Raw genomic sequence first — 22,907 nt, 5'->3', positions numbered from 1 at the left:
CACTTCTCATTATCACCTCTCACCAGCACCACCACCACCACCAACATCCTCCACCAACACACACACACACCACTACGAGCACCCACCCCTGGGATTACATAATAATTTCAGGTTGTTCAAGTATTTGCCAATTTTTATTTATTTATTTCGATTTGTCCATGATTCTCTTCATTCTCTTCATTCATGTTGTAGATTTATCAAATGGCGGCTGTGAGTCTGTTCCAATGAGGATTGTGGACGAGCCGAACACGATGGGGTGAGGAGTTTTATTGTGCCTCAGCATGGTGTGATACCGTCACGTGGTGAATGGCGTGGTGTGATACCGTCACGTGGTGAATGGCGTGGTGTGATACCGTCACGTGGTGAATGGCGTGGTGTGATACCGTCACGTGGTGAATGGCGTGGTGTGATACCGTCACGTGGTGAATGGCGTGGTGTGATACCGTCACGTGGTGAATGGCGTGGTGTGATACCGTCACGTGGTGAATGGCGTGGTGTGATACCGTCACGTGGTGAATGGCGTGGTGTGATACCGTCACGTGGTGAATGGCGTGGTGTGATACCGTCACGTGGTGAATGGCGTGGTGTGATACCGTCACGTGGTGAATGGCGTGGTGTGATACCGTCACGTGGTGAATGGCGTGGTGTGATACCGTCACGTGGTGAATGGCGTGGTGTGATACCGTCACGTGGTGAATGGCGTGGTGTGATACCGTCACGTGGTGAATGGCGTGGTGTGATACCGTCACGTGGTGAATGGCGTGGTGTGATACCGTCACGTAGTGAATGGCGTGGTGTGATACCGTCACGTGGTGAATGGCGTGGTGTGATACCGTCACGTGGTGAATGGCGTGGTGTGATACCGTCACGTGGTGAATGGCGTGGTGTGATACCGTCACGTGGTGAATGGCGTGGTGTGATACCGTCACGTGGTGAATGGCGTGGTGTGATACCGTCACGTGGTGAATGGCGTGGTGTGATACCGTCACGTGGTGAATGGCGTGGTGTGATACCGTCACGTGGTGAATGGCATGTTTCATGTGACACATTAATTAGAATTTTAATTTCTTTCCAGGTTTAACAACCTTTTTGCACATCAGTCCAAACTCAGTCCAAAAGTGAAGCCAATGGAACTTTCAGGTATTTTTTATTTATTTTTAGCTCACCTGTTCAAACAACAGAGAGCTCTACCGATACCCCCGGCATGAACGTGAGCGTCAGCGTGAAAATGTTAAAGTTTTTGGTGCAAGTTATTTTCTCCTTTCTAATGTTTTTATCTACCACACTATTTTTTATACACAATATATATATATATATATATATATATATATATATATATATATATATATATATATATATATATATATATATATATATATATATATATCTTCTATCAGCTTGTTCCCGTTAGGGGTCGCCACAGCGGATCAACCGTCTCCATTTCGCTCTATCCTCCACATCTTCCATTGACACTCCAACCACCCGCATGTCCGCCCTCACCATATCCATGAACCTCTTCTTTGGCCTTCCTCTTCTCCTCCTGCCTGGCGGCTCCATCTTCAACATCCTTCTCCCGATATACTCCGCTTCCCTCCTGAGCACATGTCCAAACCATCTCAATCTCGCCTCTCTCACTTTGTCTCCAAACCGTCCTACCTGCGCTGTCCCTCTAATATACTCATTTCTTATCCTATCCATCCTCGTCACTCCCAACGAGAATCGCAGCATTTTTAACTCTGCCACCTCCAGCTCCGCTTTCTGTCTTTTTGTTAGCGCCACCGCCTCCAAACCATACAACATAGCTGGTCTCACTACCGTCTTATGTACTTTCCCCTTAACTCTTGCAGCTACCCTTCTGTCACAAATCACTCCTGCAACTCTTCTCCACCCACTCCATCCTGCCTGCACTCTCTTTTTCACTTCTCTCCCACACTCTCCATTACTTTGGACAGTTGATCCCAAGTATTTAAACCAATCCACCTTCCCCACCTCAACTCCTTGCAACCGCACCATACCACCACCCTCCCTCTCATTTACGCACATGTACTCTGTCTTACTCCGACTGACTATCATTCCCCTTCTCTCCAGTGCGTACCTCCACCACTCGAGGCTCGCCTCCGCCTGCTCCCTACTTTCCCTACAGATCATGATGTCATCCGCGAACATCATAGTCCATGGAGACTCCAGTCTGATCTCGTCCGTCAACCTGTCCATCACCATTGCAAATAGGAAAGGGCTCAGCGTTGATCCTTGGTGCAATCCCACTTTTACCTTAAACCGGTCCGTCATTCCTACCGCACACCTCACCGCTATCACACTGTCCTCATACATATCCTGCACGATCCTCACATACTTCTCCACCACTCCCGACTTCCTCATACAATACCACAACTCCTCTCTTGGCACCCTATCATAAGCTTTGTCTAGATCCACAAACACACAATGTAACTCCTTCTGGCCTTCCCTATACTTCTCCATCAACATTCTCAAAGCAAACATCGCATCAGTGGTGCTCTTTCCTGGCATAAACCCATATTGCTGCTCACAGATCGTCACCTCTCCTCTCAGCCGAGCTTCCACGACTCTCCCACACCTTCATGGTGTGGCTGAACAATTTTATCCCTCTGTAATTTCCACAGCTCTGCACATCACCCTTATTCTTGAAAATCGGAACCAGTACACTTAATCTCCACTCCTCCGGCATCCTCTCACTTTCCAAGATTTTATTAAACAATCTGGTTAACAACCTCACTGCCATCTCTCTTAAACACTTCCATGCCTCCACTGGTATGTCATCTGGGACAACCGCCTTTCCACTTTTCATCTTCTTCATAGCAGTCCTCACTTCATCCTTACTGATCCACCCCACTTCCAGATTCACTATCTCCACCTCTTCCAACCTTCTCTCTCTCTCTCAATTTCTTCATTCATCAGCTCCTCAAAGTACTCCATCCACCTTCTCAACACACTCTCCTTGTTCGTCAGCACATTCCCATTTGCGTCCTTTATCACCCTAACCTGCAGCACATCCTTCCCAGCTCGGTCCCTCTGTCTTGCCAATCGGTACAAATCCTTTTCCCCTTCTTTTGTATCTAACTTCTCATACAGCTCGTCATATCCCTTTTCCTTGGCCTTTGCCACCTCTCTCTTTGCCTTTCGCCGCCACTCCTTGTACTCCTGCCTACTTTCTTCATCTCTCTGACTATCCCACTTCCTTTTCGCCAACCCCCTTCTTCCTTATACTTTCCTTTACTTCCTCATTCCACCACCAAGTCTCCTTATCTTCCTTCCTCTGTCCAGATGTCACACCAAGTACCTTCCTCGCTATCTCCCTCACAACTTCTGCTGTCGTTGCCCAATCATCCCACCCATCTTTACCACCATCCAACGCCTGTCTCACCTCCTCCCTAAATTTCACGCAACAGTCTTCCTCCTTCAGCTTCCACCATCTGGTCCTTGGTTCAGCCCTCACTCTCTTCCTCAACCGCACCTCTAAAGTCATCCTACAGACCACCAATCGATGCTGTCGAGCTACACTCTCCCCTGCCACCACCTTACAGTCACTCATCTCTTTCAGGTTGCGTCTCCTGCTTAACATGTAATCCACCTGTGTGCACTTTCCTCCACTCTTGTATGTCACCCTGTGTTCCTCCTTCTTCTTGAAATACGTATTTACCACTGCCATTTCCATTCTTTTAAAAAATTCTACCACCATTTGCCCTTCCACATTTCTCTTGTTGAGACCGTACCTTCCCATCACCTCCTCATCCTCTTTATTCCCTTCCCCAACATGCCCATTGAAATCTGCTCCAATCACCACTCTTTCATCCTTGGATACACTCTCCACCACTTCATCTAACTCACTCCAGAAATCTTCTTTACTAGCCGAAACCCCGTCACAGATGGATTCCGTTCATTCAACCACCCTCACCAGCTTTCCCACACTCGAGGGACATGGACTGGACAGGGCGTGCTTGCCCCCGCCTACTCGTCCCCTGCCTCTGCCCCATCCCCCCCCCCCGCCTTCAATTTGCTTACCCCCGCCCAAAAATTTAATTACCCCGGCCCCGCTCCCGCCTCTTCACTCCCCGACCCCTGTCTCTTGATTCTGTCCACCCCCTCACACTCAACCCCGCGTAATTCACCCCAGCCCCCGCCCACTCATCCCCCGCCCCATTTACCCCCGTCTCCCGCTTTCAATTGCTTACCTTGCCCACTACTGCCTCTTCACTCCCTGCCCCGTCTCTTCATCCCCCGCCCCCCTCTTCACTCCTCACCCCCATCTCAACGAAAAGTGTTTATTCTGCTTCAGAGTTGAAGGTTGACGACATATTGGCATTATGTGTGATGCACTCTTACAGGTACGAAGTTTCTTTCAGTCCAGGTCACAGTACCGAGAAACACGTGACGCGACCGCTCGGAGGAGCACAAAATTGGTCCTTCAGTATTAATATCTAGAAGATACAATGTTTCTTGTTACATTTTTTGCGTCAAATTCACATTCTGAGGAACTCAGCATGTGCAGAAGAGGGTTTTACATTGCAAACGCTATTTTCGAGGAGTGGAATTACACCTCAGCGGTAATGGTCTGTCGACGGCAGACGTAATGACGTCACCGAATGACCGATGATGTCATGACGTCCTGACGCCTCTCAGCGGTGACGTCATACGTCGCCATGTAAACGAATGTAAAACGAAAAGTGTTTATTCTGCTTAAGAGTTGAAAGTTGACTGTTGCCACAATGTGCGATGCACTGTTACAGGTACGAAATTTATTTCAGTCCAGGTCACAGTACTGAGAAAAACGTGACGCGACCGCTAGGAGGAGCACAAAATTGGTCCTTCAGTATCAATATATAGATACTCCATCTCACACCCCATATGTGGGGCTTATGCACTGATGACATTAATCATCACCCCTTCAATTTCCAACTTCACACTCATCACTCAGTCTGACACTCTCCTCACCTCCAATACCCTCTTGACATAATCTTCCTTCAGGATTTGTCCTCCCATCCTCCCATCCACACCATGGTAGAACAGTTTGAAACCACCTCCAATGCTCCTAGCCTTACTCCCCATCCACTTGGTCCCTTGTACACACAGTATGTCCACCTTTCTTCTCTCCATCATATCAGCCAACTCTCGCCCTTTGCCAGTCATCGTCCCAACATTCAGAGTTCCAACTCTCACCTGCACACTTCTACCCTTCCCCCTCTCCCACTGCCTCCGGACTCACCTTCCCCGTCTCCTTCTCCTCCTTCGCCCAGCAGTAGCACAATTTCCACTGGTACCCTGCTGACCACCGGTACCGGTGGCGGTCGTTGGTAACCCGGGCCTCGACCGATCCGGTATGGAAATTCGTTTTGTTCTTTGCATCATGATTTGGCATCGGTTTTTACGCCGGATGCCCTTCCTGACACAACCCTGGTCGCCTCTTACGACACACAGGGATATGGTACACCTATTCGAACCGGGGCATACACCGGGCCCAGTACAACTGGTACTCATTTCGCCGACCTCAGAAGGATGGCAGGCTGAGTCAACCCCCTGGTGTTTTCGACTTGGTTGCTATATATATATATATATATATATATATATATATATATATATATATATATATATATATATATATATATATATATATATATATATATATATATATATATATATATATATATATATACACACACATACATATATTAATTCAGTGTCCCAACGGGGCTTGAACTCAGGACCTTTTGGGTCCCAAGCCACTGCCCTAACCACTGCGCCAACACCAGGCTTGTATATATACCAGTCGTCCGTCCATTCCTGTCCGCACTCTAACTCCCAAAGTTTTCAACTTTCACGTTTCATATTTGGTACATAGGTACAGACTGTGGAGACGGTGTGTTGCGACATACGTTCGTCATCTAAAGTGGTTGCCATGGCACCCAGGATGCTGTTTTCCATGTAGTGGCACAATTCTGTATATACCTTCTTGTTCCGGCATATATTGTGCTCACTTGCGCTCTTGTTACTGATTACAATATACAAATACATATATTGCTTTAAAATTATACTTCACTGCAATGCTTTATAAAAAATATTAATTATTAGACTAGTCTTTTGAAAACGATAAATGTATAAACAGGCGAGCATTGGGTGGCTTTGACACCAACTCTGGTTATAGAATGTCATATTCTGGTAGCGATAAGCATACTCGTGACTTGGTGTTTGTACAGTGTGGGGGGCTCATCGAGGAGCGTATATCACATTCAGGACAACGATGTACCAGGACACTATGGTGTATATGTACATGAATAAGTTTATCATAGGAGACATTGATGTACTTTTTCCATGAATTATGAGGATAACAGGATGGAATTTGAACCTACAAACACCAGTATCGTGAAATGCCACGGTCAGCTTGGCATCTTCTCCGATGGGCTACCTACTCATTGATGAAAAGAACTTCCTGGATCACTGCTCACCTCCACTCATTCGTTCCTCTTTTTTTTCCCGCCTATTGAATCAACTTCCACATCCTCTTCAATCTCATTCTTCCCTCCAGGTCTTCAAGACAGCTGTTCACCACCATCTCAGATCATCCTCCATACAAATATCATGATCTGTTTTTACACCTGTTACTCCCACCTGTCCCCTACCCCCCACCCTGGTTTTCCAGGTTTCCTGAGTTTGATTCTGTGTCCATCTCATCCACCCCCTGCGTTCTCTCCTTCGCCTACCCCGATCCACACATCCCTTGGTTGTCCGTCTCCATCTATATTCTCCCTCGGCTCTGCTTTCGGTGCCCCCCCCCCCCAAACAACCCACTCTTTCTGCCATTCCTTTTGTTCTTTTTCCTCCTGATTCTGTGTTCTAGCTCTTCCACGAGCCGTGACTGCATACAAAACAACAAAAACCATGACACACGTTTTACCAAGAGGAAGGCAAATTCAGTCCGAAGAGAGGCGTGGTGTGGTGGGATGGCAAAGATGGTGGTTAAAACTGAATGATCATTTCACTTGTGCTTTCAGGTCCTCCACATTTGTTTCGACTGGCTGGGCGATGCTGGACTCTAACTATGGGGATGTAAGTTGGTTCATTTTGGTTTTAAACACAACAATCTTATCTTCAGTTCCTATTTCATGAATTCACTTCGTGAGACATAGTAAACAACATCAATGGCGGGTAATGACTCCGATATCGATAAATTGATTGGCTTTTGAATAGTTCCCCACTTATCTGAACTCTATTTGTTCCGTTCCCAAATCAGCCATTTCTTGAGTCAACTGTAGTACAAAGGCCTCTTGCTGTCGCTGCATTGAAACGATAGTAATGACTATCGTTTCGTTCCATCATGGATTGATGATTATGTATCGCACTGACTCCATAAATTTATTGATTTATTAGCTCGCCTGTTCGAAGAACAGAGAGCTCGAGCGATACCGTGGGCGTGAGCGTGAGCGTGAAAATGTTAAATTTTTTGTATTATGGAAAAACTCCGACGGATTTCGACGAAACTTGGTGGGGGGGGGTAGTTATGGTCCAAGGATCATGCCATTAGATTTTGGACTTGGTCCCCCCCCCCCCAAAAAAATAGTTTGAGAAAAAAATTTTTTTTTTGCATTTCTACATGTTTTTCGTGATTTCCAACCCCCACCCCCAAAAAAAATTGTTGGAGAAAATTTTTTTTTTTTTGCATTTCTACATGTTTTAAGTGATTTCCAACCCCCACCTCCCCCCAAAAAAAAATTGTTTGAGAAAAAAAATTTTTTTTTTTTTGCATTTATGTTTTAAGTGATTTCCACCCCCCACCCCCCCCCCAAAAAAATTCTTGGAGAAAAATGGGTTTTTTTTGCATTTCTACATGTTGTAAGTGATTTCCAACCCCCACCCCCCAAAAAAAATTTAGAGAAAAAAATTTTTTTTTGCATTACTACATGTTTTGTGATTTCCAACCTCCACCCCCCAAAAAAATTGTTAGAGAAAAAAAAAATTTTTGCAACTTTTTTTTCAACAAAATTTCGATTTGTTTTTTTTGCATTTCTACATGTTTTAAGTGATTTCCAACCCCCCCCCCCAAAAAAAAAATGGAGAAAAGAACTATAACTGTCAGCACTGTTGACATATTTAATGAATAAGATAAAAGGTTCACTTGAGTGATCCAGCAGTATCGGCGGCGGAGGTTTTGCACTCTTCCGAGTGCTCCCCCTCGAGTTTCCTTTCTAATGTTTTTATATACCACACTTTTTTATACGCCCAATATATATATATATATATATATATATATATATATATATATATATATATATATATATATATATATATATCGGGGCGTATTATGTGATACCGGTCATCCGTCTGTCTGTCTGTCCGTCCGTTCCTGTCCGCACTCTAACTCCCAAAGTTTTCAACTTTCATGTTTCATATTTGGTACATAGGTACAGACTGTGGAGCCTTTGTGTCGTGACATACCTTCGTCATCTAAAGTGGTTGCCATGGCAACTGGGATGCTGTTTTCCATCAGTTCCTGTCCACACTCTAACTCCCAAAGTTTTCAACTTTCACGTTTCATATTTGGTACATAGGTACAGACTGGAGACGGTGTGTCGCAACATACGTTCGTCATCTAAAGTGGTTGCCATGGCAACCAGGATGCTGTTTTCCATCCGTTCCTGTCCGCACTCTAACTCCCAACACTACATATTACTTTTTCTTTTAGATGCATTTCTCATGGCAAGGCAAGTACCATAAAATTCGGACCATTGAGCGCATCGTTATATAAGCCGCATCCCCTAAATTTAAAAAAAATCTGGAATTTAAACACACATAAGCCGCAAATGTTGCACAAAAAACCAAGCGCAAAAACGTCTGAAAATTAGCCACAAAAAGTGATCGATCTTGCTTTGAGTCTAATCTGAACAGTAGAAACACCCCGACCATCCATGCCATTGGCATTTCCTACCTCTGAAAGCCTTTGTTGCCTTTTTGCAGCAAGAAAGTTCGCCCCTCTGTGAGTTTTGAATTCCTCGTGTGGACCTCTTGTTTCTTCATACCGTACTCTTACCAAATCAATATCTCTCTAAATATATTCTGAGGTCGCAAACTCATCACTGAAGAAAGCAGGGAAACACACAAACAGCCGCGGCGATCAGGGAAGACACTTGGAGTGTGGATTGAACTTTTTCTATCTCAGCTGTGGTTTACCTCGCTCATTCTACGTTTTTCAAGTTTCGGTTAACAATGCAACGTAATAAACGTAAATATAAATACCATATAGATAAATAACGATGTCGATCCAAGTAAGAAAAATAACCTCTCTGCAATGAGTCAGGAAAATTAATTGACTTTCTGCAGGAAGAGGACTTTTACAGTGAGTTTTTAATTCACGAAGAGTCAAAACCAGTTTTGAAACCTAATGTGAATCTAAACATAGACTGGAGACCGACGACAACAACTTGATTTGGCCTGAACGCGTCATCGGGAAAACCCGCAACATCAGAAGATTTTGTCATGTGCATGTTTTCATTTTTTTTTCCTTTCTGTTTTTATCAACCACACTATTTTTTACTGATTACAATATACAAATACATATATTGCTTTAAAATTAGTTGGATCAGACTTCACTGCAATGCTTTAAAAAAATATTATTAGACTAGTCTTTTAAAAACGATAAATGTATACACAGGCGAGCATTGGGTGGCTTTGACACCAACTCTGGTTTTTAATCTGTGTTGAGTTATTTATTTTAATGCACCTTCGCATGACTTGGTCAATCTCTACATTATGCAATGTCGAAGTCAAAGCGGACGTCTATTCATTATCGGCCCTTTTAATTTATCATTATTTTCTGATGGTGCCAATGATTCTCACCTTGTGGGGTCCACTGGAGAGAATGAGACTGGCCCATTTTTCTAGAACCAGCTGGCCAGGCCTGTGACTGTGGCGGGAATTTTTAATTTGCTTGGGGTGCCGGCGATAGCTCGCCTTCTCTTCACGAATGGCACCATGGTATGTTTAACATCCCTCATCCGAGGGACAGCACATGCACTGATGTCTCGTCCTGCATGAGAAACACCAGGGGGGTGAAGTTTATAGCTGGGTCATGATTCCGTCACTGAATTGCTAAACCAACTATTTTTGAGATCAAAAGGTCAAAGGTCAACTCGAGGGCAAACATCTAAAATCATTTTTCATCTGTGAAATCGTCAATTTACATCCGATCAACCTGTAAATTAAGCAGCAATTGCATAGTACATCACTGAATTTGGAAACCAACTATTTTTGAGGTCATCAGGTCAGCTCAATGTCAAACTTCTAAAATCATCAATTTCAATCTGAAAAATAATCAATTTTCATCTGATTGACTTGAGCTTTGATTAAGATTGTCAATTTTAATCTTAATGAAATGGACAATTTGATGTATCCATGGCAACCTTTGGAGGAGGGGGGAGGGGTGGATTGTGCAACAATCGTGCTCTGCACATCTTTTTCTTGTTTGTTTGTTTGGCTGCACAGAACTTTCATGTTTTTCTCCGCAACTGCTTGGTGGATTGAGACAATTTTCACCATAGTGCGACTACTCATGTAGAATTATTGAATGATAATTATGACATCATAGGTCATGTGGTGTGGCAGCCATGTTGGAAAAACAGAAAAACTTTGGACCTCTGTATCTCTGAAACTGCACCAAGAAAAAAATTCAAACTTGGCACACAGCAAGTACTCCGCATAGGGAATAAGCATTTTTTTAATGACGTCATAGGTGCCTTCATTATGATGTCATAATTGCATATGTAGTTTGCTACATCTGATCAGTATGAACATTCTTGAGGGTCATCTCGGGATAAAATTGTCCACAGAAAAAATTAAGAAGTCATCGGTCACATGATTCAGCAGCCATATTGTTGTTTTTTTTTTACACCTTCAAAAATCTTCTCTGAAGTGGCTGAACAGATTGAGGTGAAACTTTACATGTATGATCCATGAGGGTTCACATATGATGTCATGGATCACAAGGTTTGGCAGCCATAATGGATTGAAGAAAAATATTAAATGTTTTCTCTGAAACTGCTTAATCAAAGGACATGAAAGTTCACAATTATGATCTGGTGGTGATGGGGAATACATGATTTAAATTTCAACTTGATCGGACACATGGTCTGGCAGCCAGAATTATTTAATTTTTAGATCTGGGTTTGTTTTGGTTTTTTATTTTTTTTAAAAAAATTGTTTTTCAACAAGGCTCACTTGGTTGTGCCTGGATGGGTTTGAGGGTAGAGGAGTAGCAGCTGAAAGGCGAATCCTATCCAGGTTCCTCCTGATGACTTCATCTTTGCTTTTTTTCTTGTTTGGGTTCCTTCTGATGACTCCATTGCAGCACTGTACCTATTTGGTCTTCTATTTGATTTGAATTGAATTTATTTTAATCACATTCTGAATTCAATTGAATAATTATTAAAAACGTCATTGGTCAGGGTCAGGTGTCCAATCAAAGCAGGGTTGCATTAAAGCGGAACATCTTGGTACCCGGTCATCACTGCCAGCAGTTATAAAGTGGCAGTTCTAGTTATGTCTCCAATTAATTATGTAACACACCAACTCACAAACGCCACACAAAAGTTCTGGCGAGGGTTAGGGTTCTTGCAATCTCTGATTGCTATTTCTTATTCTGTTCATCATAATTTTGGTTCAATCTTTGTGATTAAACCATTCTTTTTTGTTATAATTTCCTGTTTTTTGCTGTTTTGACAGTTACAAGTATGAATTGTGTCCTTTCCACAATGCCACGCAGCATGAGCAAACAAGCAGATGGAATGCATACAGCGGTATCCTTGGGTAATGTACACCTTCCTGTCCCATATCGGTGCGCGGCACTTAAGCCTCGGATTTTGTTTTGTAGTAAAACCTTAGACAAGCACTGCTGGGAATACTTTATTTTTCTTTATTTTTGTATCCAGTCAAGGCTCATGGAAAAGCTAGAACACAGAATGGATTGGTATGCAACAGAGACACACACACACACACACACACACACACACACACACACACACACACACACACACACACACACACACACACACACACACAGACACACACACACACACACACACACACACATACACACATACACACATACACACATACACACATACACACATACACACATACACACATACACACATATACACATATACACATATACACACCATCAGGTTTGAGGAACAAAATAGATGGAGACAGATAACAAGGGAGGATCAGGGTTTGAGGATTATGCAGATGGTGGATAAGGTGAATATTGAAGCAAACTCTCAGGAAGGGTAAACTGGAAAACAAAATTGGGGGGAAAGCGGTGGATTAACAGGGGTAGAAAAGATAATGGTTTTGGATGGGGGATGATCTGAGATGGTGGTGAACAGCTGTTTTGAATACCTGGAGGGAAGAATGAGATCAAAGAGAATGTGGAAGTTGGTTCCTCAGGTGGGGGAAAAGAAGAACAAATCAGTGGAGGTGAGTAGTGATTCAGGATTTTGGGAGTTTCACTGGAAGTGGGTTGCTGGTGGACCACGTGCGCCGTACAAATACCTCGAGGTGAGGTGTGCGTGGACAAATCACGGAAAGAGCAGAGGGTGCAATACCAGAGAGGAGGTGGTATAAGACAGAGACCACCAACCTGTCTGAGATGGGAAGGTGATAAGTCCAGACTCGGCTTCAACATGGGAGATTCCGTTGATTTTGAAGGCCTTGGTCTCCACGGCGTCAAGCTGAGCAAGGAGTGAGGCCTGGGTAGCAGCCCAAAGGGGAAAGCAGTACTCCATGAAGCTGCGGATGGATAGGAGTTCAGATGTGCCAAAGACGGACTTTGTATGACGGCAGATGCCCAGTGGGTGGAGGCCAACTTTGAAATGTGGTTTGCCCAAAAACGATCATGACTGAGAGTGAAATCCAAGAGTTTGGGTGACAGAACTTCTTTGAGGGGGTTGTTAATAAAGTAGATTGCAGGGTTTGCCAAACTGTCCTTTCGGAGAGAGATGATGAGAGTGAGATTTGTCAGGGTTAAAAGACATATTCTAAGGGTTTGACCAGCTTGTGTAGTTTTTTGTTTTTTTGTCCCCAAGATCTGAGGAGAGGGAAGAGGCTACCAGCCTGCCTGTCTGAAGCATGAGGGATGTCACCTGCAGAGGGTGGAGTCCTCAGCAAATCGACAAAAAGGATTTTTCAGAGTCAGAGAGTTTATTGATGAAGATCAGGAATAGGACTTGGCCAAAATACTGCATTGGGCCACTCCAGCTTTGACAGGGAGAGGAGATGAAAAGATTCCATTGAGTGCCATGTGTTGCCGATAAGAGTAGAGGAAGTTAGTGAGCCATGTGTGGAGTTCGCCTTCGATGTCATCGGCAGAGAGTTTGGAGTGTAAGGGAGAATGGCAGACTGCACCGAAAGCACGAGATATGTCCAGAGAGACGGCTTTGATCTCATGTCTGATATTGAGGGTCTCCATCCATTGTTGGGAGAGTGGGATCACCATGTCTAAGGTAGAGTGACTGTGTCTGAATTGGAACTGATGATCAGAGTAGGCTGTTGGAGACAAGAAAGGATTTCATGACCTTGCTGATGATTGGAAGTAAGATGATAGGTCGTTAGTTAAGGGGATCTGTATTTGCACCTGTGTTTTTTTTTAATGTAGTGTAGCGATGTTGGTGATTTCCAAGCAGAGGGAAGAAGAACTTGGGCAAATTATAGGGTGAAGAGAACAGAGAGAGGATGTGCAAGAGCAGCAGAGCAGGTGTTTAGGATACGTGAGATGATGCCATCCAATCCAGTAGCAGAGTCAGAGTCGAGGGGTTGAAAGAACCTTCTTGGGTGCAAAAGATAGTGTCCAGGTGCAGTTTGGTACGACAGGGAAGGATGGACACTGAGAGTGAGTGGTTGGCGACACAATATTTGGAAGCAAACACAGAATTGCATGCATTCAGCCTTCTCACAAGCGGAGTCGGCTCTGGTGCCATTTGAAGAGAGGGAAGGGATGGAACGGGGGACATATTCTAGAGAAAGACTTTACAAGTTGCCACCATGTTTAGGAGCTGATTTGTAGTTGAAAATAATCAAGAACTTTCCTTTTCCCAATTGTCCGTCTATGACCCCTCCCCCTCCCCTCCCCCCCTTCATTATTATCGGGACAAGTCTCGAACGTCAATTTGGCCAATCGGAAGCTTTTGCCAACTCGGCCCTCCTAAACAGTGTAAACTAGAGGGGGAGCACTCAGGAGAGTGTAAAACCTTCGCCGCCAATACTGCTGGGTCACTCAAGTGAACCTTATATCTTATTCATTAAATATGATGTCAACAGTGCTGACAGTTATAGTTCTTTTCTGCTTTTTTTTTTTGGGGGGGGGGGGGGGTTGGAAATCACTTAAAACATGTGGAAATGTAAAAAAAAAAGAAATCGAAATTTTGTTGAAAAAAAAGTTGCAAAAAATTTTTTTTTCTCTTACATTTTTTTTTGGGGGGGCGGGGGGTTGGAAATCACTTAAAACATGTAGAAATGCAAAAAAAAAATTTTTCCCTAAATTTTTTTGGGGTGGGTTGGAAATCACTTAAAACATGTAGAAATGCAAAAAAAAAAATTTTTTTTTCTCTAAATTTTTTTGGGGGGGTAACATTTTTTGGGGGTAACAATTTTTGGGGGGGTTGGAAATCACTTAAAACATCTAGAAATGCAAAAAAAAAATTCTCTTTTTTTTGGGGGGGGGGGGTTGGAAATCACTTAAAACATGCAGAAATGCAAAAAAAAAAAATTCTCTTTTTTTTTGGGTGGGGGGGGACCAAGTCCAAAATTTAATGGCATGATCCTTGGACCATACCTAACCGCCCACCAAGTTTCGTGGAAATCCGTCTAGGAGTTTTTCCGTAATACTGTTCACAAACAAACAAACAAACGGGTGAAAACAGTAACCTCCATCCATCTTCGAAGATGGCGGAGGTTAATGATCAGGAGTACACCAAAAGAGTAATGTCGTCAGGAGTAATCGATTGTGAAGTTCTTGAATGACAACAAAAGCAATGAAGTTTAATTTCCATTATGTTCTTATTTCATATAAGAGTTCCAACGAGTTCAAAGGCAAGTTTTGTCATCACCCGTCCACAACTTGAGATATCGTGTTGCATATCATTTGTGGTCCTATTTCTCAATGGTGAAGAATCGCGGAAAAAAAAATTCTTGGATCTGGATGCAGATCTTCACCAAAATCAAATCAATTTGTCCTTATGACACGCTCAACCTGTCCAGCAAGTTTCGTCCGAATCTGTTCTAAACTTTTTAAGATATCCTGCTCACAGATAAGTAGATAGATAGACAAACAGACAGACATACAGAGGGGCCAACATAACCTCCGTCCACCTTCGGTTGTGGAGGTAACTATATATTCTAGGATGACAGTAGTTTATTTCAAACAAGTTGTTGGTTTGTTTTTTTAAACATGCAAAAGTCTTGTGGGAGAGCAGGATAATAGAAGGTAAAGGAATAACAATCAAAGCAGGACGAACAGGAAGTTGGAGGAATAATATTGTTGCGGATTCGCGCCCGCCGGCGTGCGAGCGGCCACGTAACTCGAATCGCGGCACGTCGCCCACCGGACGGACAATCCCGTCGTGACCCTCTCGGACTAACGCCGGGAACTAGTCACGGGTGGGCCTTTCGGCCTCACCACGATCGTGCCAATCGGCCCCCCGCGTGGGATAGGGTTGCTCGCCAAATTCGACCTACCTAAGTACCCACACGGAGGGTAGACCGGGCGATCGCACCTCGCCGCAGGTCGACTTCGGACACGGGCCACTTTAAGCGACCCGTTCCGTACTATCGGGATAACCGAGCGGTGTTATCGTCAACCTCGACGGTTCGATTAATTATCGGGCGTATTTAGCCCATGACCAACCCTTTACGTGAAGTAAGATGGAGATTCAATTAGAGAAAAGACGAAGCGAAACGGGAGAAACAGTTCAACATAAAGCACATTTATTCCGCGGCAAACGGAAAGCACACATATACAATTACCACAATTATGCACCAAAAGCAAAGGTAGCAAAAGAAGAAACAACAATTACGCACCAAAAGCAATTGCAACAAAAGAAACACAATGCAGATCTACTACCGACTATGCGAGCACACGGCAACACTTACACAGTTTTACTTCACAGACGGCGCCGACAACACATATACTCCAAAGCAAAAGAAAAAGAGGAGCCACCCTCAACGATAAGGGGGCAGACGGGCCTGGGGCCGAGACCGCGTCGAGCCTACCCGTCTGGTGATGAGCCGCAAAATGGCGGCGGCGCCCCGACTCCGCGGGCCTCGCTGGCACTGCCTGGAATGGGGTGGGAACGGGGCCCCCTTCTCACACTATCTCAGCGCGGGGGGAAACAGGAGGGGGTTGTTGATGCTCGGGGGGGGGAAGAGGATATCTGGCTGGCTTGGGTCCCGCGACGAGCGACTCCACCGCGACCTCGACCGCGTTCCCGGCCTCCCCTCTCCGCAGCTCCCCGACTCTGACACGAGCGCAGACCTCCACAAAGCTTCTTGGCTTCTCCAGCCTCTCCGGACCACGAAAGACACTCTCTCGACTGATTTCGCCGCCGCCACAACTCTCCAACTCTTTTCTCTTCTCAACTCTTCTTCACTCTTCCCAACTGCTTAACTCTTTTCTCTCCTCGACTCTTCAACTCTTCCCAACTGCCAACTCCCCCAAATTCGCCCCACGCTCGGCGCTTTATAGTCCGACAGGAGAAATCATATGCAGATTTTTGGATCAGGAACGGCTCGGGGGCGGAGCCACACTCCCCCATTGGACGGAGGAAAAGTGGGCGTGAATCATTCTTGATCCACGAATCTGCATATAGCGATTATACTCCGACGCGCCTGGAGGCGGGGCCAAATCGCCCCACACTCGCTGATAGGACGGAACAGAAGTGGGCGTGAATCATTCTTGATCCGATTTCTCGGAAAGGCTGGTGTTTTTGCACCCGCTGCTCGGTGCGCGCCCTGTACGAGTCCAGTATCGGTGCCCACAAGCGGCGCGGGAATGGCGGTGATGCGATGGTTGCGAGGGCGAGTTGTGACGGTAAAGGTCGTGGCTGTTGTCGTTGTTGTTGTTGTGAAGCGGCGTTGCGGTTGGTGGTTGTTGTGTGAAAGCGGTTGTGAAGAAGGTGGATGTTGTGAAGGCGGTTCTGGAGAAGGTGGCTGTGGTTGTCGAGATGCTGTTGGTGGTGGTTGTGGTGGTAGTAATGGCGGTTGGTCCAAAATAAAGATAGTAAAAGAAAAACGGCTATCTAAAAGGGTCGCAGCCCGAATGAATGACATTTATTCCCTCTAAACAACGGGTTTAGGCTAACTACACATATACTTACAGAGATATCTCACCTACGGGACCTGAATGGTGATTTGCGAATTTCGTCAACCACAACAATATGTTCAGCAGCATTGAGGATATTGGTCAATGATGGACAAAGCACAGGAATCTGGATTTGAAACTTGGATCCCAGCACCATGATTTGAGTGCTCAGATGGGAACACCAAACAGGCCGACCCACACCACCATGACCCATTCCACACAGTCTAAATTCTGTGCAGACCCACACCACCGTGAGCCTTTGGGGACTTTTTCAAAAGCTTTGGATTGCATGGCTTTGCCTTTGTCATGTGACACGTGTCATATGCATGTTGTTTTCAAAATTAGATTTTGAAATCTGAATTTGGCAAATGTTACTGATTTAATACTTGGTGACCGAGTGTACTGCATTTTGTACTGCCAGAGTTTGGCAGGGTTGGGACATTTCCAATTGCACGTTCATGGCCATGCTGTTGAAGGAAGGAGATTCGTGCGGCTCGAGGAACCGGGAAGTTCGGGTAAGTCAGAAAGCTGAATCGTTCGACAGGGCAACATGGTTTTCGTTGCACTCAGGCTGTAAAAATGTTGTCGAGATTTGCCACCCTATTCCACTCAAACTATTTTCTGCGTTCGTATGATCGGTAGGATAGCCAAGAGGTACGAACACTCGCCTGAGCTGTATAGCCTGGGTTTAAATCCCGACCCAGTTATTATAAACTGTCATCCTGGTGTTTCACAGGCAAGTCGATTCATCAATGTGTGTGTGCCGTCCCTCGGACGGACGTTAAACTGGCGTCCCGTCTTCCGGCATTAGTGCTGGATGTTAAACGTCCCACGGTGTCCTTCGCAAAGAGTCGGTGAGCTATCGCCGGCACCCCGAAGAAATTACAAATTCCTGCCCTAGCCTTCAGAGGGCATTGTATCAGCAGCGCAGCTATGCCCTCAGCCAATGATGCGACCCCACAGCGTTTCGCTGCATACTTAAGAATAAGAAGTGTTTGTATAGGATATATACTGCCTTAAGCAGCACCAATGCTCTGTACAGAGTATGGTCCCAATCTCCCCCTCCTCTTCCAGCAACTTCCATCTGCATGTGCACACGAAGAACTTTCTTGCAATCAGAATTTGCGCCGTATGGCTTCAAATAACTTTGCTGGTTACTTCTTCATTCATTCATTCTTATATGGTATCTAGCTGCTACTTGCATCATTGATGGGAGCATAGTTGTGCTACTGAATCGAGGACCATGTTGGTGAGGATAGGAATTTGGTAACAATCACCATATTCTTTACAAAATAAACCATAGGATCTTTAAGTTCACCAACAACCATTGTTGGCAGGCAGGGTCCTGGACTCGTATTTTGGCGGACTAAATTCAATGCCCTACCTGCAAAACACGCGACTCACAATTTGTAGTTGGACCAAGAAACACACCCAGGTTAGCCAGTTCAGAGGCAGGTGTGCTATCTCTGACCGATCCTGCCAACCCTCTAGTTCATGATTGAAGGAGACCATGCTGCTTGCGCAGTGAATGCATCTATTGTAAGTGCACCCTATGTGACACATCCCGTCATTATTAGTCTCCCCACCCCCACCCTGGTTTCACTGGAGTGGGGAGGGGGGAGGGGGGACTAATAATCCTGCCTTTAAAATATTAGGGCAGAAGGGAACTATAGGTTTGCTGTCTGTCCGTCCCACCTGTGGTTTTTCAGACACTTTTTTTTTTCCCCATACCCCGCAACATACTCAACTGAAACTTGGTACATGGCTTCATTATGATAAGGTACAGAAAAAAGTTTGAGTTTCAGGGCATTTGGTCAGTTTTCCACAAAGTTATGCCCTTTTTGGACTTAGAAAATATCACATCGGGAGGGAACATGTATTGCAAAACAATTCTCACTCTCGTTATACCTTGTGAGCCCACCGACCCCAATGCGATGCTCCTCCAGTCAATTTTTTGTTTGACATTTCACTATATTTGTGTGTTTAACGGGTGAAGGTGTCCAGAGGATCGCAAACTAAAAGGTCCACTGTTGCAGGTGTTGTTTATTTGTGGAGAGTCGAACAGACTTCTGCGAGTGGCTGAACCCGAGACTTGCAGTTATACGATGGAATTCTCCAGCCCACTGGTTTGCCATGCTCATGCCCTGCTTGGTATGTACTGTTCAGTCGCACCCCATTAAAAACAGTTCTTCATCTTAAACATGTCATCCCTTTTATCAGCCATTGATTGTAAATATCTGGCGGTGCTCTTTTCTTGCCTCTCTATGTTTGTTTTGACATATTTATTTATTTATTTGATTTATTTATGTATTTTGTCAGTGTACCCGACACTCCGCGAATCTCTGCGCAATGAATGGGATCAGCTGGAGCAGGCACTGTATGATTCAGTTATCAACAAGCAGGTAACTCCCCCTCCCATACCCCCCCTGTCCCCCACCAACCCCACTCTCCCTTCAACCTCTGGCTTAAGCCTGTTACTATGATGGAAGATAATTGGTTTATTTGCAATCCCTATGCACTATATCTTGATTGGTCTGCCCTCTGCATGTTTAAAAAATTTCAGAACTACACCAAGAGCCTCGACGATCTTTTTGAGCGTGCGGGACTAATTAAGCGCCCTCTTGTGGAGCGTGGCAATCTGGTGGAGTTCAGCATCCTGGAAACCTGCAATCAGGTTTGCTGTCTTCTGTCTTTGGCATTAACTACATAGAGGACAAGCCTTGTTTTGTTTTATGAACATCCCCATCTCTTTCTCAAAGGAGTTGCCTTGTTATGCCGATTCTCAGTTTCTCTGTTTGTTTGCGCCACATCAGATTGTAGAAAAATGATTTTTTTAAAGGGCACATGAACTTTGACGTTTTGAACCAGAATTCAAATCGCTTCATCACTATTACATTTTGTAAGCCCATATTTGTGGCAAGTTTGGTTGAAATCCTTTCGGTGCTTCACCAGTTGGCATGGTGACAAAATAAACCAATAATGGATGAACAGACAACCCAAAAATATCATGCCTCCAGCCTTTGGCTGCAATTAGGCCTCATAAAATACCAATGTTGTTCACTTGATTCCTCCACCATCTTGCCATTCCATGTAAAGTTGTCCCACTTAGAACAGTGATCTAACTTTATCGTGATGTTTTGTGACCAATTCTTGAGCTGGATATTAATTGATGAGCTAATTTGTTGTAATTCACTCAACCACCTCTGATATCTTTTTATGATAGTTTTAAAAAAAATGTTATGCATGTATATACACAACATCACCAAAAGTATGTGGACACCTGCTTGTCCAACATCTCATTCTAAAATCATGGGTATTAATGTGGAGTTGGTTCCCCCGATGCTGCTATAACAGCCTCCACTCTTCTGGGAAGGCTTTTCTCGACATGTTTAAACATTGCTGCGGGGATTTGCTTCCATTCAGCCACAAGAGCATTCATGAGGTCGGGCACTGATGTTGGGCGATTAGGTCTGGCTCGCAGTCGGCGTTCCAATTCATCCCAAAGGTGTTCGATGGGGTTGAAATGAGAGCTCTGTGCAGGCCAGTCAAATTCTTCCACACCTGTCTCGCCAAACCATTCCTGTATGGACCTCACTTTGTACACTGAGGCATTGTCATGCTGAAGCAGGAAGGGGCCTTCCCCAAACTGTTGCCACAAAGTTGGAAGCACAGAATCATCTATAATGTCATTGTATACTGTCCCATTAAGATTTCCCTTCACTGGAACTAAGGGGCCTAGCCCAAACCATGAAAAACAACCCCAGACCATTATTCCTCCTCCACCAAACTTTACAGTTGGCACGATGCATTCGGGCAGGTAACGTTTTCCTGGCATCCGCCAAACGCAGATTAGTCCGTCGGACTGCCAGATGGTGAAGCGTGATTCATCACTCCAGAGAACGTGTTTCCACTGTTCCAGAGTCCAATAGCGGTGAGCTTTACACCACTCCAGCTGACGCTTGGCATTGCGCATGGTGATCTTGAGCTTGTGTGCGGCTGCTCGGCCATGGAAACCCATTTCATGAAACTCTCGACAGAGTGCTTGTGCTGACGTTGCTTCCAGAGTCAGTTTGGAACTCGGTAGTGAGTTTTGCAACCGACGACTGACGATTATTCCATGCTATGCAATTCAGCACTCGGCGGTCCCATTCTGTGGGCTTGTGTGGCCTACCACTTCGTGGCTGAGCTGTTGTTGATCCGAGACGTTTCCACTTCACAGTAACGTCACTTACAGTTGACCGGGGCAGCTCTAGTAGGGCAGAAATTTGAGTAATTGACTTGTTAGAAAGGTGGCATCCTTTGACAGTGCCACGTTTAAAGTCACTGAGCTCTTCAGTACGGCCCAGCCTACTGCCAATGTTTGTCTATTAGTGGGGCAACTTAGCTAAATATAGCATAACAATTGTGCATTTTGTGAGGAAAGCACCAAATTTGGCACACTAGTAGCCTATCATATTATGAACAGATTTTGATATTGGGCCATCTCAAAATTTTTGATGGCAGTGGAAATGGCTGCCACAGCCATCAGCGGCTGAATTTGAGATGGCCCAATATCCAAATCTGTTCATGATATGTTAGGCTACTAGTGTGCCAAATTTGGTGCTTTCCTCACAAAATGCACAGTTGTTATGCTAAGTTGCCCCACAAAATGGAGATTGCATGGCTGTGTGCTTGATTTTATACACCTGTCAGCAATCGGAGTGGCTGAAATAGCCGAATCCACTAATTAGAAGCGATGTCCACATACTTTTGGCCATGTATATTTAATTCTTTATTTTTCTTTACAAAGTACGTGCAAGGTGCAAAGCTTGTAGAGGAACTGCAAACTTGAGTTCATAGAACATGATGCCCCCCACAGTGTTCAGATATATACTTCAATTTTAATAAAATAATGCTTTTAAAGGTCACTTAAAAAATATTTATTCAAAAGTTTAGTACTTTAGTGCAACTGAAGGACTTGTACACCACCCTTCTACATTGAGTCACAGTTTAGGAGATGGAGATTTCATTGATAACCGTAGAATGCAGCGACAATCGGCATTGTGCTGTCGTGGCCAAAAACATTGTCACCCTTGCACTTTTTTCAAATAATTAACCATTTCTTCCAGAGAATTGTTGAAATTTAAAAATATTTTGGAATCTACAAATGTATTTCTTTGGTGTGCAGTGGAACAAAACAAGAAAGCTGAAAAAATTATGAAATCTGAGCTTATTCCACACACAAATCATCAAATGGCCCGGACAATATTATTGGTACCTTTTAGAAGTTGTTGGAAATAATAAGATTTCAAGCAGGTGATTATCCTTTCCTTTAGAAATGAACTCACCTGTTGTGAGTTGCAGGTGCCTGCGATATAAAATATACCCATCACAGCAATGCCAACCCTCCCGATTTCATCGGGAGGCTTCCGAAAATTCACCCAAACTCCCGCCCTTACGATCACTATCCTTATCCTCCCGAAATTTTGATATTTTTGCACTGTTCACTAATCAGAATGTACTAGTATGAGAATTGAATGAAAAGCATCGTCTG

General features: G+C 44.5%; 1 protein-coding gene across 2 annotated transcripts in view; it reads left to right on the top strand.

Annotated features, from left to right (window-relative positions):
- Window positions 1-22,907, top strand: part of GNPTG (N-acetylglucosamine-1-phosphate transferase subunit gamma) — a 35,415-nt gene that overhangs the window by 1,632 nt on the left and 10,876 nt on the right. Inside the window, exons 2-9 of one of the 2 annotated variants that reach the window (XM_085890999.1) lie at window positions 193-256; window positions 1,076-1,140; window positions 7,023-7,077; window positions 11,743-11,826; window positions 17,796-17,889; window positions 19,411-19,525; window positions 19,694-19,776; window positions 19,938-20,048. In XM_085890999.1, coding sequence (XP_085747125.1) covers window positions 193-256; window positions 1,076-1,140; window positions 7,023-7,077; window positions 11,743-11,826; window positions 17,796-17,889; window positions 19,411-19,525; window positions 19,694-19,776; window positions 19,938-20,048 — 671 coding nt within the window. The remainder of the gene's footprint in view (window positions 1-192; window positions 257-1,075; window positions 1,141-7,022; window positions 7,078-11,742; window positions 11,827-17,795; window positions 17,890-19,410; window positions 19,526-19,693; window positions 19,777-19,937; window positions 20,049-22,907) is intronic. The other variant, XM_085891000.1, reaches the window with a different exon arrangement.

The sequence above is a fragment of the Eptatretus burgeri genome, chromosome 8 (assembly GCF_056783735.1).
Source record: "Eptatretus burgeri isolate ZD-2024b chromosome 8, Ebu_testis_v1, whole genome shotgun sequence".
NCBI lineage: Eukaryota > Metazoa > Chordata > Myxini > Myxiniformes > Myxinidae > Eptatretus > Eptatretus burgeri.
Note: the sequence above shows the minus strand (reverse complement) of the source record. Positions and strands in the feature narration are given on the sequence as shown.